General features: G+C 32.1%; 2 protein-coding genes across 4 annotated transcripts in view; one reads left to right on the top strand and one right to left on the bottom strand.

The window, feature by feature from the left end:
• Positions 1 to 96: 96 nt before the first annotated feature.
• On the bottom strand, positions 97 to 8492 carry LOC111637814 (solute carrier family 13 member 2-like). The gene is made up of 13 exons (XM_023383381.1): positions 8326 to 8492; positions 8104 to 8253; positions 7921 to 8036; positions 4455 to 4612; positions 4294 to 4381; positions 4083 to 4223; positions 3895 to 4014; positions 3725 to 3808; positions 2629 to 2736; positions 2376 to 2556; positions 2147 to 2308; positions 1947 to 2084; positions 97 to 1320 (listed from the first exon to the last, which is right to left on the bottom strand). The coding sequence occupies exons 1-13, from the start codon at positions 8440 to 8442 to the stop codon at positions 1147 to 1149; spliced, it is 1737 nt and encodes a 578-aa protein (XP_023239149.1). The 5' UTR covers positions 8443 to 8492; the 3' UTR covers positions 97 to 1146.
• A 1684-nt stretch (positions 8493 to 10176) lies between these two features.
• The window catches only part of LOC111637755 (B-cell CLL/lymphoma 7 protein family member A-like), a 29604-nt gene continuing 23729 nt past the window's right edge, over positions 10177 to 16051 (top strand). The window contains exons 1-2 of one of the 3 annotated variants that reach the window (XM_023383327.1): positions 10177 to 10305; positions 10416 to 10655. In XM_023383327.1, coding sequence (XP_023239095.1) covers positions 10564 to 10655 — 92 coding nt within the window. In that variant the 5' untranslated portion in view covers positions 10177 to 10305; positions 10416 to 10563. Of the gene's footprint in view, positions 10306 to 10415; positions 10741 to 16051 lie in introns of those variants that run through there. The other 2 variants (XM_023383321.1, XM_023383337.1) reach the window with 2 other exon arrangements.

Here is a 16051-nt window from a genome sequence, read left to right as displayed (position 1 = left end):
CGGTTAATTTTGTAAATTTTATGAGTAGATTCTTTAAATTTTAACTTAAATAAAATAGTAAATGCTAAATTTAGTTTAAAGGAAAAGAATGAATAAATACTGCATACAAAATTTTATACAAAGTCAGTTGTAAACAGTATAGCTATTTGATAATGATAGGAAATTTGTATTGAAAATTTTTATTTAATAATAATCAGTATTTATAAATAAGATGACATTCAGAAAATTTGAAATTTAAATTAGATTAGTTTTGTAATTTATATTTAAACTGTAAATTAAGATATTTGTTTTCAAATATAATTTTGTTATACTTAAAAGTTCTAATCTTTTAGGAGCCAAAATAATACATCAAATTTTTGATTTTCATTTGAGTAACAAAACACTTTATGTAGTTGATAAATGTAGTTTGAAAATCCTTTTATTGAAATAAAGGACATGATTCTAAATTTATGTGAGATGAAACAAAGTAAAGATTATTAATATGTCAGCATATAAAATAGAAATCCTGCTATGTAGATCATGGTTCTTTTCATGGTAAGAAACTAAGTGTGTATCAAAGTGCATTCTTTAAAGCAAGGGATTTAAAAATGTATTTTGATAGAATATGGTTGGTTGGTGTTTTTTGGCACAAGCCATAAAGGCAAGCTGTGCCATAATTGGTAAATACAAATTATTCTGTCAAATATTCTTAATTATAACTATGATACATGTGGAAGGGAAGAGTTTGGATCAAAATAATTTACCATATTATAGAGAAAAATCTCTCTTGTTTATGCACTGATACATTTGTAGACAGTAGTTCCTTGCACTATGTGCATATATGCTTCTGCCAAAAATATAATTAAAACTACTATGACATATTCAAATGTAACTTGACATTAAAATTAACTATTTCTAGGAAAATTGTAAAATGTTTGGTAATTGAATCAGCTTATTTTATGCATAAATCCCTCATTATGTCAAATGTCTTTCATTAGACGCTACCAGCGGTATGGATTTAGATTCATTCAGAACTATGCACACACGAGAGTAAAATATTCATAATTTCCCATTCATTAGACAAATATTTTTACAGAATTTCTTAATTTATGTTTATCAGATATAAAGTATAATAAAAATTGTCTTTTAGTAGATTTTAAAATTTTATCAGATAACAGTTGATAGATTAAGAGGAGGCACATAAGTTGTTGCCATACTTGACACAGTTGAATTTTCCCAATTCCAATGACTGTGCAGGTGAAATACATGCACTCCAAATGTGTTAATCATTAATAATTCAACTCCACAGCAGAGAATTTTGAAAATGAATCCAGGTTTAGCCTGTAAATAAAGGATAGTGTAATTTATTTCACATTAAAATTTTATGATAAATTTTTGCAGAAAACAAATTAAGTTGATTTGAGAAATTGTAAATTAGAAGTAAATCTGCTTTTGTTTACCTTGCTGCATTTAATTGTATTGGTAATTATGTAACACATTTTTTTGAAGTATCCAATTGCTGTATCCAATTGAAGTATCCAATACATTTAAATAGTGGCTTAGTTTTAAAATCTGTGCTATGACCAAAGCAGTTAAGGCATTAATCTACCAATCTGGGAGACCCAGGATTGAGTCCAAACAGCAATCTTGAGATTTTCATAGGTGCTAGTTCCAACTATGTTGGGCCCTGTCATTGTAAGTCTGGTCCTCAGTGACCACAGGTCAGAGTTAAAAATGGAAAAGCCTACATTTGCCTCAGAATAGTTTTAAATATAAGTAACTTGCAGGTAATCCATAGGAAAGAATAGTGTGTTGTTTTATTAAAAATCAATACCAAATACTAACATCATCAGTTGGTTTTTGCTGAATTCAACTTACGAAAAATAGGCAGCATGATTTATTGTATAATAGCACAGGAAGAAGTAAATTTGTGATTAAATTATTGAAAACCTTAAACTGAAACATACCATTTCTGGCGTGGTCATTCCTGTATTCTCATACACTATAGCATTTGAGGGATTACCGACTGGTAACATAAATGCAAGAGAGCAAGAAATCGTCACAGGCAACATTATAAGAATAGGATGAACCTTTAACACTGCGGCCTAAGAATAACAAAAGATGTTTTATTTTATTGCTATAATGTACTTAAAATTTGAATATTTACCATTTGATTTGCAACAGGTAACATAATTGTAGCCATAGACATATTGCTGATAACTTCAGTAAGAGCAGCTGTGAAGATACACAAGACTATAATTGCTCCATCAATAGATAAGTACTTCAGATAAACCAATTGATTTCCAAGCCAGACAGACAGACCAGATTCCTAAAAGAAATTAATGCAGTTCTTGATTTATATATTTAATTTACAATAAGTCCATTATGAATAGTACCTTTGCTCCTTCTGCTAAAGCTAATCCACCACCTAGCAATATCAATACGCCCCATGGCACTTTGGCTTGAGCAGTTTTCCAGTCTAGTAAGGGAGGACTCGTAGAAAGTTGGGTAGGTTTAGCAGGAATCAAGAAAAGAAGCATGGCCACTGCGATAGAAGGTGTAGCATCTTTTATTTTCCTAAAATTATTTTAGAACTTCAAAAATTATTTATAATCTTTAAGCATTTATTAAGAAATTTAAGATGCTTACACTCCAGAGTTGATTAGTCTGGCCCAGCCGAGAAGATATGGAGGATCACGCATAATCCATAAGAAAACGAGTAAAAGAAACAATGCCATAACTGCAAATTCGTGAAAACTGAAAAAGTTCAAATGTATAAAGTCAAATATTAATAAAATCCGCCACTTGAGGAGGATTTTATTAATATTTTTGGAGAAGTTCTAGATGAAAATTTTGGGTATACGCGAACACAACTGATAAGTTGACATTAAGTATTTACTGTGTGAAAATGACAATTATTAAGCAATGAATACATTGTCGTGTGTGTGTGTAAACAACAATAAAAATAATACGTAGATATAGCACATTTCATGTAATAAAGTATAGTTTTCTAAGCCAAATACTCTGGCGACCTTGGATTGAACTTGGATGAGAAACCTCAAGAAATTTTCATGGGTAACCTGTTTCGGATATGTCGCCCATTCCTCAACACCAGGCCACCCCCATTGTGGATCTGGCGAATCCGTGATGTGCGTAGTAAAAGACACTCGGTGCTCATGGAAAGATGAGCCAAAAATGGGAAAAAATGCCATCGTATTTTGAGATATACTGGCCACGCTTCCAAAAATTGCAGGCCTTAGATTTCTTACAATCTAATGGTAAATGATGGGAGACCTACTATAAGTTTTTCTATTTTTACATTACCTAATGCTCAATTTTAGTTTCTTTCAATAGAAAGTACTCTAGTAAAATATCTTTCTAATCCAGTGAACAGTCCAGATTCGAATTTGATCCGTCAATTACACGAACAATTCTAAGCGGGGACACTGTTACTGCTACTTAATTATTCTAACCGATCTCATTGTGGGTCAGACCCTCCTGTATTTGAATCTTGTGTATACATATACAGGATTCTTTGGCATGATTAATCCATTCACTATATGATTCTATAAATATCTTTAATCAGAGGTTCTTCAGATCGTACATTGTCTCATTTTAAAATTACACGAAGTACGCAATGCATGCAATTAGATGAACCGATTCAATTCATTCGATCCCAGAACAAATTGATCACATAATACAATATACAAAGTTATTTTAATTAAAAAATAAAAATTATACTTACCTCATTGATCCTAATTTTTCATAATTTCTAATGATTACATTTCTAATAACTTCTTTAGATTCTCCTGAATTTTGATCAGTTTTACTGGAAAATATGTTTGGATTTTTAAGTTTTTCTGATAAATTTTCGTTTTTAAATAAAATTTTATACTTATTAAAATATTTTTTTACCGAAATGGGATGTAATAAATCTGCAGAAGTATCCAACAGAGTATGATCCATATGAGCATCACGGGAACATTATATAACATCCACGTACCAAATGTCAAAGAAGTGTAATTTGGAAAAGAACTGAACGATTAAGAATCTTAAACAATTGTCATCACAATTATAATTCATTTTTTTTTTATAAAACTTACTCTTCTAAAACACCTTTGAAAACTAAATTTGGACCACTTCCGATTAAAGTTCCCGTTCCTCCGCAGTTTGCAGCATAGGCAACGCTCAGAAACAGAGCTTTTCGCAAATTCGATGTAGTTTTTTCCAGCTTTTTTGGATTACTAAATGTAAAATATAATTAAATTTGCAAAATTTTAAAATCATTATTTAATTTTGTTAAATTTTATGTACTTTATTATTGAAGGTCGTTGAGTTGTACTTTCGGTGAGACTAAATTTCGTTCCCTGAAGATTAATGCTTTGAATGGTTATGATGGATACTGAAATAGGAACAATGATGATAGTTACACAAAATATATTCAAATAATAATAGTTTTATGCAATTTTATGCACCTCGTTCCATGCTGGAGCGAATTTTTTCTTGGTATTTTAATTCGGTTTCCAATTCGGAAACCACAGCTTCTACAATCGGAACTAACATGGCCGTAGCTGCAGTATTGGTTATCCACATGGAAAGGAATGTCGTGGTTATTAAAAATCCCAACATCAACCTGCAATATATATATAAAAAAAAAAAAAAAAACATTTAAAATTCCAAATATTTTAGTATTCTCTCTGCGACCTTTGTTTCACTGATATGGTGGTATTGCAAAATCCAACACTGAAAATTTCTTATCGTTGGTCGCCAAAGAAACAATCGAATATTCTCTCGCGTGTGGTCGTGTTAATAAAATTATAAATATTTAACTTTAAAATTATTCAAATATTTTCTACACATTTCAGCAATGTGTTTGCATACAAAGATTTTAAATTAACAAATTACAAAATTCTAATGCCTGAGTACACTTGTTATTTTTCATATGGAATCATCAATCTCTAAGTACTATACTATACATATAGTTTGGTTAAAAATAAAAGTTATGGTTATAAGAATTATACTTTGACCATTTTTTAATAGGGCATGTAGGGTCGCAACTGTTCGGGATTTTTTTTTTAGTTCGCCCCTTTCTCACGAGAAGTCGGCACCCCTAATTATTTTCATCCCTGCTAGGTTAATTTCTTTTAATGTTTTCTCTTTTTTCCGCTAAGTAGGCACTAAGACCTGTATTAATCTAATCCATTTGAGTTCGGCAGGCCGAATCGAGGGTAGGTTTTTTAACTCTCACCGCCCTGTGGTCACTAAGAAGGCTTCTCTTAGCAAGCCCATTATGGGTTCGGCTAGGCCCGTTGTGGGTCTGGCCGAACCCATTTTTTTAACAAGCCCGGACAACGTAATATATACGCACGTGTTCCAACTCTCCGTATGAACAACAAACGTATCGCGGTAGTGAGAGACCTTAAATATCTTGAAATCATACTCGATCATCGACTATTAAGGAACAAAAAATATTCAACACATCACCGAGCACACAGGATTCATTATGCATGAGTTTGCCAAAGTGGCCAGATTGACTTGGGGCCTTGGTGGCATGGCCATGAGCGCAATATACGATAGTATCTTTATACCTGTACTTACGTACTGTTGTGGTACTTGGGGTGCAGCAGTAGAGAAAGTACACCCGCGACGGAAATTAATTTCGGCTCAGCGACGAGCATTACTGTTAATTACAAAAGCATACAGGACCACCCCAATTCCAAGTCTGCAAATACTTGCTCGTAAACCATCAATTGATAAATACATCACTCATGTGCAGAGGATATGGAAAATTAAATGTGGCTTCCATCTTGCCATACTGTCAAATGTCTTTGACGCAGAATTTTGGGAAGAAAACATACCGTTCGAACATACCTATACTAAGTCCAGGTTTAACGAAATCTCTCCTACAAACTGCGCAATTATCATCTACACCAGTGTTTCTCAACGGGGGCGATATCGCCCCATGTGGGCGTTTTTCCACGTTGAGGGGGCGATTAGTAACAATTTATATTTTGGGGGGCGAAAAACAATTTTCTGGGCGATATAGTAAAACATTATATTAATTGAAAAATATTTTCAAGTTACTGCATTCCATTGAGTTTCCTCACTGTTAAAATCCTTTTCTTTCACTGATGTATTTCTGGTGGAATGTTGTTTCATACATCACCCATGCTTGTCGATGGCACGTTTTGACCTACAATTTCCTGTGCAGCTTTGCAACTTTTGGTTTCACTTTCTTTTATGTCAAACTATTCAAGGACTTTGTGGTGCTGAGGTTCATCCAATGGACTTTCGAGTGGTACAACTCACTTATGGACTTTTGTGGTGTTTAAGGACACCCTCGGACTTTTGCAGCTCTTCTCACTCACGGACTTTAGTGGTGCTGAGGATACCCATGGACTTATGAAAAGTTCACAGTGACAGTATCATATGTGTTACTCTGCTTTCTTACGTATCAATCTCATACAGGATTCTTCAAAGACTTTGATTGAAAATGTTCCTGTCAACTGGAACATTGCTGTTCTAGACACTTTATTTGCTACGGGTTTGATTTTTATATTTGATATTTAATTGTTAATATAGCATTTATGCTTTGTTGTTAATTGTTTTACAGCAAACTCTTTATTTTATCAGCTGTTGTAACATTATTGTTATACTTTGTAACGGTATGTTCTAATTATACTTTGTATACAGGGTGTATCAGAATGACGTTTTAAAAATTTGGGGGATTGTAGAGGATGAAATTTTGAACGTTTTGATATAAGAAGCCTATAGCTGGAAATTTGAACTAAAGTGTCTACAGCGGTAGAAAGTGCTTGACCGCCCTTCACTTTGGTAGCTACTCTTCCGTCCATTGACGTCATGTTATTGCTGCGAATGGAAGTCTGCAAACACACAACTACAGTGGTCTAACTTAGCCTGTGTACAGGACGTTGTGTACTTAGTGTTTGTGGTCCTTCAGGTCATCTCTTGCATCCACTGGCGCTGTGTGGAACACACAGCTAGTCAACGTGAGTCGAAGTTGGTGGTCATCACATTGAACATTTACTCTAAAGTAGTACAGCCACTGATTCAATGTACAATTTGATTGTACTCTGCTGTTTTGTCAATAAAACTTGTCATAAATACTGTATTCTGCTGTTTCATTTATCATACCGACCACATAGAATGTGCAAAGTGCTATAGAAACTTTATATCACATTTCCGGCTATAGGTTCCTTATATCAACACGTTCAAAATTTCATCCTCTACAAACTCCCAAATTTTTAAAACGTCATTCTGATACACCCTGTATATAACTCGGCACGTAAAACATCTGTAATACTCTTCTTGTAAAAAGACTTGCTAACTTCTATGTGCCAACCAATTGCTGTTAGTACATAGTATTATCCATGTTATTTCTATCTATGTTTGTAAATCAACAAATGTACTTAATTATCAAGAATTGTCATGTAAAATCAAAACATATATCAAAATATCAAAACCTGCAATTTTACAACGATACTGTACTGTTATTTTATGTCTGTAAAACCAACTAACAAATATACAGTATTGTATTATAATACCTGATTATGCATTTGCGACATCAGGTCATGTAACCTTGTTGCATTAATAAATCTAAATGAATGAAGGCCCACAATGAGGCGGCCGAGTGATGAGGGACTGGGCCCGACATATCCAGACGGACCACTACCTGAAAAATTCCAGGGCTTTTTCGATTCATTCGGATTCGATCTCGGGTTCTTCAAAGCAGTAGAATGAAATTTTAAATGCATCGGCCATCCGACTTTAAAATGGACTACTCTCCCGCATTACTATTTTCAAGTCAGTATTTTTAATACACTTAGGGATTTGTTATTCTGAATGCTGGCAAGCCTTATGGAATTACCCAGAGACATTATTTCCATCCGAAAAGGCTTAAAATATAATGAAAAAATTTACCATCTGGGTCCTGTACCGATGAGCATAAGCACTCTCCATGCAATTCTTCTATGAAGTTGCGAATGTTCAACCGCAGCAGCCAGGAGTAAACTACCGAGGTACATCATTATGGTAGCCTGAAATTGTAAAATTACAATCAATACTTTAAAAAAATCCAATATTACGTTATCTTTTTTTTTTTACCTTCATATAAGTGTAACAGACTTCTTCGGTGCCTAAAATTCCTAAAATTGGAAAGAGAAACACGGGAATAAAGGCCGTTGCAGCGAGTGGTATCGGCTCGAAGGTAAAATATGATGCCATTAATAATACCACATAACCACATTTTGCTTCCTGCAATATTTAATTAGCAAATTATATCAAATTTTGTTGAAATTTATAAGAAGAATTAAAATGCCAACTTACATCTTTCTGTATAATTAAAGGGAGAGGAAGCAAGAGGATGGGAATCAAAACACCAAGTAGGAGCTTCCATGACCTTAATATGGTATGGACCACCTTTTTGGTAGATTCCTTCGACATCTCGTAAAGATATTTTGCGACAAACAATTCAAGATTTATCAAAGATTTTATATTCCTCGCGTTTTAAAACATCTTTATCCAATAGCGACTACAATTTTTCTGTTGCCTCGAAACGTGGAAGTTATTGCCGATGTCCTTTTATTTGTTTAGCTATAATATTTTTATGTAACATTTTTCTGTTTGCAGTTAGAATATAAAATATTTCGATTTATATTCAATTTGATAACTACATTGCAAAATTAATTTTATGTAACATAAAAGTAAACACTAACATTCAAATTGCTATCGTAAATTTTTGGCGATAACGAGCACTTTAACTCAAATTTAACGACTTGATATGGTTTGCAATTAAAATCTTGATGATATTTTCTTTGGGTAGTGGACTTTTTGAATGTAAACTCTCTTAATAATTAATTATAGAAGTAAAATTTCTAGCCCTTCGTAATATACAACTAGTTAAGTACAGTATAGAAGAGCCATTACTGTGCATTCCATACTGTACTTAAGGAATGGAATAGTTTGACTTAAATAGAAAGGCCATTAATTAAAGACCCTTTTGGTTAAGTCGAATTATTGATGCACAAGAGAATTTCGTGTCGTAAGAATTCGGATTAATTTAATCAATAATAAGTGGAAAATATTTTTTGCGTGGGGTGATATTAATTAAAGCTCTGTTTATTGAAACACCTGTTTTTATTTATATATGCTTGTAGTTTTTGGGAAGAGATGGCCCTTACATTTATGTATGAATATATATATATAGTGTGGCTACACGCCTGTTTTTCTTTTATTAATATTATTATTATTATTATTAGTCCGTATAGTTTTAGTTTAATTTAAATTCTAGAACTTTCCTTCCTTCCGATTTCTTTGTTCCTTTGTCTCGGATTTCCAAGAACTCGCCTCACCCCTAACCCATCAGGGGGTAGCCTTAGAACAAAAGACGAAAACGGGGCTGGGAGAGAGGAAAACAAAGGGTTTTTAGGCACTCTTAGGCCGGACTCGGAGAGCGAGAGACGTGTGGCAGAAGGCTCTGGAACAAAAAGTTGGGGGAGCGCTGCAGAAGGAGGCCGTAAGAAGCGGATTGAGAGAAGAATCTGGTCGACGATTATAAGACAACTCCGAAACGGNTTCCTCCTTCGTTTTTAATCGTATAAAATATACGCCGCACGATTTTATATACGTTTATTACGAGTATATTAAAAAAATAACGCATTAAGAATTACGTAATTTGTGACGTTTTAAAGTTTCGTAAATGTACGTTATTATATTGTGATTTAAAATACATTTGGGTTAATGTTTAGGGTCGTAGACTGTCATGGCGGCTCTTCCTGTTTTAGCCTCGAAACCAGACCGCTTTGAAGACAACGTGTCACGTGACGACGCGAGCGAACGGCGGGATAAACGGGGAAAACAGATGCGCGGGTTAACGTCCATATACGTAGACTCATGGCGGCTCATCTCTGATTCCGCAAAAAGAGAAGGAAACAGTGGGGACGCACGTTCTAACCTAACCTAACCTATTCTAATAAATTACCACAATTATTACCGATTAAATTATTAGAATAGGTTAGGTTAGGTTAGAACGTGCGTCCCCACTGTTTCCTTCTCTTTTTGCGGAATCAGAGATGAGCCGCCATGAGTCTACGTATATGGACGTTAACCCGCGCATCTGTTTTCCCCGTTTATCCCGCCGTTCGCTCGCGTCGTCACGTGACACGTTGTCTTCAAAGCGGTCTGGTTTCGAGGCTAAAACAGGAAGAGCCGCCATGACAGTCTACGACCCTAAACATTAACCCAAATGTATTTTAAATCACAATATAATAACGTACATTTACGAAACTTTAAAACGTCACAAATTACGTAATTCTTAATGCGTTATTTTTTTAATATACTCGTAATAAACGTATATAAAATCGTGCGGCGTATATTTTATACGATTAAAAACGAAGGAGGAAATATTTTTATTTCAGTTATACAAGCGAATAAACGAAGGAGCGACTCGTATTACGTCACGCTTCCAGCGAAGTAAGCGTCGGTTGCCAAGGCGACGGGAAGGTGATTAGAAGCGAAGGTAACAAACGAAGGTGCCAACTCGCATAAACTTTGTGGCAGGAAAAGATGATGTCGAGATCGATTCGAGCGGAAACAAGGAGCAGGGCGAAAGATGACATCAAGCGGGTTATGCAGGCCATCGATAAAGTTAGAAAATGGTATCATATTCACTTCTTTTATGTAATCGTACGAAGCAAATTAGGCCTAACTTCTCTATTGTTTGTAGCAGAAAAGTCTCAAAATGTATGAAATATTCCAATATTTATCGTTTAATTCCTTCGTCTTAGTGTATTTACGATTTATTTACTTCGTTTTTATTTTCATATATGCCTTGCTTTATGCTCTTCATTCTAGTTTATCAGTTTAAAAGGTAGTGTTTATGATAATAAACACTACCTTTCAAACACATTTATTTTAAATAAATGTGGTAGTGTATGATAATAGCCAGGAACACTACATAGTAGTGTTCCTGGGTATTATCATAAACACTACTGGGTATTATCATAAACACTAGTTACATAAGAATCTGATGAAAATCTCCTGTAAATTACTAAATAAAATAATACTTTCCCTGTATTCAGTTTAAAAACACATAGCATACACCTCGAATCTTAATCCAGGCTTAATTACTAATTCTCGTACGTTTAAATTTTTTTCTATCTGTTAAAATATCAACGCACCCGAATTTTTTGCCGAGCGTAAATTACATCTCTCCCTTAATAGTCGGACAGGTATGGGACCAAAGGGGTGTTGGATTACTGAAAATAATTACATTTTTTCCATTGTTTTGCTAGCAGTAGCTTACGATATTCCCTACTCCAACTGTTCGAACAGAACTGCTCACAGAAAACACACAACTGCTCACAGAAAACACACGAAATGTGTGTCATTGTATAAAAATTGGATGGGGAGATTCACGTCGCAACACGCTTCTGTGCAAGCAGATGCGTAATGGGGATGGGTACCTTGATGGGAGATGTGTCGGACTACTGAGCGTGTCGGATTAAAAAACGTCGGACTATCAAGGGAGAGTTGTATTTTATTTATCTAACATTTTCAACCTACTTATTATAGGCCATCTTCAGGCTTATAATAAGTAATATATAAATAATATATAAAAGTAAAATGAAAAACTCTTGCCTAAATGCCAAGGATGCTAATGCGCTTTCAACAGCGTGGAAGTATATGATAGAAAAAAGCATAGGTATTACAAACCCTTAAAGCTTGTAGTGGTTATACTTATTCTTGTTTTATTTATTTGTTATTTTTTTATTGTATTTATTTATTATTTCATTTATTTAATATACACAATTATTATAAATCTTTTAAATTTAAAATGAAATGTATTAAAAAAACAATGCATTCCATTTTGGAACAGTAATCATAAGCCTGAAAATGACCTATAACAAGTAGGTTGAAAACGTTAGAGAAATAAAATAATTTATGCTAGGCAAAAAAGTCAAGTATGTTGATATAATTAGTTGTAGTTGTTGAGAAAAAGGTGGATATATATATATATATATATATATATATACCACATACATAATATATATATATAACGTGCAGGGTGGTTTGGTCTAGACACCCTCTCCAAGGTAGAAATGCGATACAAAAGCCATCTTTATCTGTTTTATTTATGTATTATTGCAACTTCTGGAAGAGCTTGGAGTCCTGTGTTTGACCAGAAACGTGCTTCGTCTCGCCTTCTCGGCACAGTAACGTACGTATTTAAAAAATATAAAAAATATACAATATCGATTGTATTTTGGTGATGGCCAAAGGATGTTTAAGAAGACTGCAAAACTTTTTTGTATGTCTTTGGTATTGTATGTTTTTTATATTTTTTTAAATATGTGTCATATAAACAAACATCAGCTAACCCAATAAACATTAAAGCAGCCAAAGCCAAATTATTATTATTATAGCCACTTCTAGCCTGTTATTTGGCTTTGGTTGCTTTAATATGTGTCATCCTGGATTTTTAGAATGTTTTCTTATAATAATATATATAATAATGATTTTCATCAGAAGTTTTTGCTGTAAACTTATTAACAATTTAAAATACTTATCCCAAAATATTTTAAACTTTCTATCAGTTTTGTGGATGTGTTGTCTTGCGTTTTTTTTTTTTTAAATTATAAATATTTATTTTCTTTAATTCTTTGTTGGAGAATTTGCTTCTAGAGCAGTGTTTCTCAACCTCTAACGAATCGTCGCCCCCTTCAACATAGTATTGCCCCCTTCACTTCAAAATTCCAATGCCGAGGACCAAGACTAACGCCAAATTCGTACTGCATTGAATAGACTAGTGACTAGTATAATGTTATTTGTTTAATTATTGTACAATATAACGAATAAAATATCTAATTATTCTTAATGTAATGTTTTACTATATTGCCCAGAAAATTGTTTTTCGCCCCCAAAATATAAATTGTTACTAGTCGCCCCCTCAACATGGAAAACGCCCACATGGGAGCGATATTGCCCCTGTTAAGAAACACTGTTCTAAAGGAATATTTTGGACCGCAATTTGAAAAAAATTGTAAATCTATAAATTCTCACTGTTCATCCTTCTGTCTGTTTTTTCTTAATCTCGAGAACAGAGAGAGATGAAATCCAAGAACAGATATGGAAACCTGAGGGCGGGAGGCCCCGATTTAACTATATATGAGTTTTTGATGCAAACCAGAAGTCATGTTATTTCGGTTCAAAAATTTTCCCTCAAAAGGTCTTAGATGACTGACACAACTCTATTTTTAAAGGAAAAGTATGATGTACAGAGGGGCAAGCCACTGCTAATTTGAGATGGAGAGCAGATATTTTAAATTAAATAAACAAAAAATATGATTGAAAATTGCAGCCAGGCATTGTGATGATGTCACAATAAATAATTGCTCGTTTAAATTAATTTATTATAATTCTTATAACAAACTTTTGTGAATGAATTTAATTTTTGAATTGTTTTATTGAAATTATAAATTAACAATGTAGCTATTATCAACAAAAATATTGTTTTATCAGTAAGAAAAATTACTCCTAAATCAAATTACAGAATGTCATAATTTGACAAAAGGGCCCCCTTTTTTATTTGGTTGAATAATAATTTTGGAAAGTATTTATTATGTAGTAAGATATTGTAACTTGATAGTATGAATTTAATAATCTACTTTTACAAAGATGTGCAAATATAGAATCTGAACTTGAAAAAGGTCACGAAAGGCATTAAAATGAATAAAACAATTATAAATGTTGTAGATTTTAAGTGTAAAATCATTGTTATTTATACAAATGTTCTTTTGTACTTTCGCTGCAAATTTCCTGTTTTACTACTTTTGATTATAGAAAGTTTGTGACATAAATCTTTGATGCATGAAGATATTTTATTTTTATTTTTGATGAGATGAATGAATTGTATGACATTCTCTCTATAATGTGAGTCTATGTGCATGAGTATTCTACTTTAAAAGATATAATATTAACAAGTAAATATAATCAATTGTTAGCTGACATTTCCTTTAGCATACAAAATAAATAAATATAGCCAAACTTCTAATAGCGAAACATTTCCAAGCTAGATTAATTTTGGTCTAAGCTAATTAGTAATTAATGAATTTATTGAATTTACCTTAAAGATAGGCAGTTAATTGTCATCTTACATTAAGATTAATTAAATATTAATTTAAAACTAAACCAATTTATGAGATTCTGGAAGGAAAGATACTCAAAGGAGACTTGGACCTGCAATTTTTGTTTTACTTTGCAAAAGCATTACCTACCTATATATGATATTGTTGAATGATTCGTTTAATAGCATATTCATTTTGATTCTTAAATGTTTAATAGACTTAAAATTAAAAAAATATATTTCGTTCTTAGAATGAACCTTGAACAAATAATCTGATTACTATTTATTAAACTGTTAATTGAATGAGCAGTATTATATGGAAATTACATACTATAAAAGCTGCAAAGGAGATCTGAATTATCATTAAAGCTAAATAAATCCAGGACTATTTTCATTGTGTTATATTTTCTATGTAAAGCATATCTTTTTAATACTGTATATAAAAAAAATATAGCAAGTAACATATACATCTATATACACTAGACACTTAATCTGGTCATTCTTTGCACAGAGATGTCAGGTTACTGAGATAGTATAGGTTTATAGTGTACCTAAAAGCAATGATTGATGAGATCTGTCATTCTATGGTATTGTCTTTTTTTTTTTTAAATTACAGTGATACAGTAATTATATGTTTAGTTCTTTATTAAATTTATTACAACTCTACTGTATGTATTTAAAAAAAACACACACAACTAAGAGACAAGCAACATATTGTAATGGAGGTTTAAACCAGATGATTGAGAGGCTGGATTAGTAAGAGAGTACTGTAATGCATTTTTTTAATTATACCTCATAAAATACAAACTACAAATTGCACAGTAGATATTTGCTTTTACATTTAAGTAATTCTTGGAAAGCTGTTAAATGAACCATTGTATTTACCATAAGCTTAGTTTCATAAATTGATATTATATTCCTGGAAATATAAAATGAACTATATAATACCGCATCAAGATGATGACAAACAAAATACAGCATTTCATAAAACTGTGAATAGAAAGTTGTCAATTGTAAAAGCAGACGTCATTAAATGGAGATTTAATATTTTTTTTTAGTATTTATCAAATTGGTTTATTTATTGTAATTGTTAATTAACTAGATGGGATAAAGTCCATACATTTCAATATAATTTTGGAGAACATCCTTATGTCATGTGATTTGTTTTTCTCCACATTGTCATATCTCAATGTAGGATTTTCTCACTCTGAAAACGGCTATTTGTAAATAATAATAATAATAAAGTTTTTATTTATTATTATTATCTTAATGTATAATTTAATTTTAAAAGTAATTGTTAGAATAAATATTATGTCCATTAATCTTGATATTAAATACATGTAGTATTCTAATTTATATACATAAATGCACTTAGTTGATATGCTTAGACATTAAGCATAACAACTTGTACTTTTAATATCAAAAATTCACCATTATATAATAATGAAAAAATTTATTTGCAATATAAGTCATATATNATTTAAAATATATAATAAAAATTTCTCTCCTAACAAAAATGGTAAATGTCTTCATTAAAAAACCTTATCAAATACATTAAAATGTTAACTTAATAGAATACTTTATTATTAAATACAATAGCTTCTGCTTTTATGACCTAATTCGTTCCTGAAAACTATTAAGTAAGCCATTGTAAATTGAATTCTAATTTCCCACAGGATTTAGTATAAAACTACAGTACTATTTCAGGTAATAAACTTTAAACAACATAAAATACCATACATAAAAAAAAGCAATACAATTTGATATAACTAAAATTAATACAGATTGTAAAAAGCAGGAAATTGGTAAAAAGAATAGTAGGATATAGTAGTTTTGGAAGGAAAAATTTAAAAATTAAAATGTTAGATACACAAATAAATAATGATTATTCAATACACTACAAGATTATACATAAATTAACAGGACTAA

Source organism: Centruroides sculpturatus, unplaced genomic scaffold (assembly GCF_000671375.1).
Source record: "Centruroides sculpturatus isolate CEXI.00-Female unplaced genomic scaffold, Cexi_2.0 scaffold251, whole genome shotgun sequence".
Lineage (NCBI taxonomy): Eukaryota > Metazoa > Arthropoda > Arachnida > Scorpiones > Buthidae > Centruroides > Centruroides sculpturatus.
This window is presented reverse-complemented; position numbering and strand designations above follow the sequence as displayed.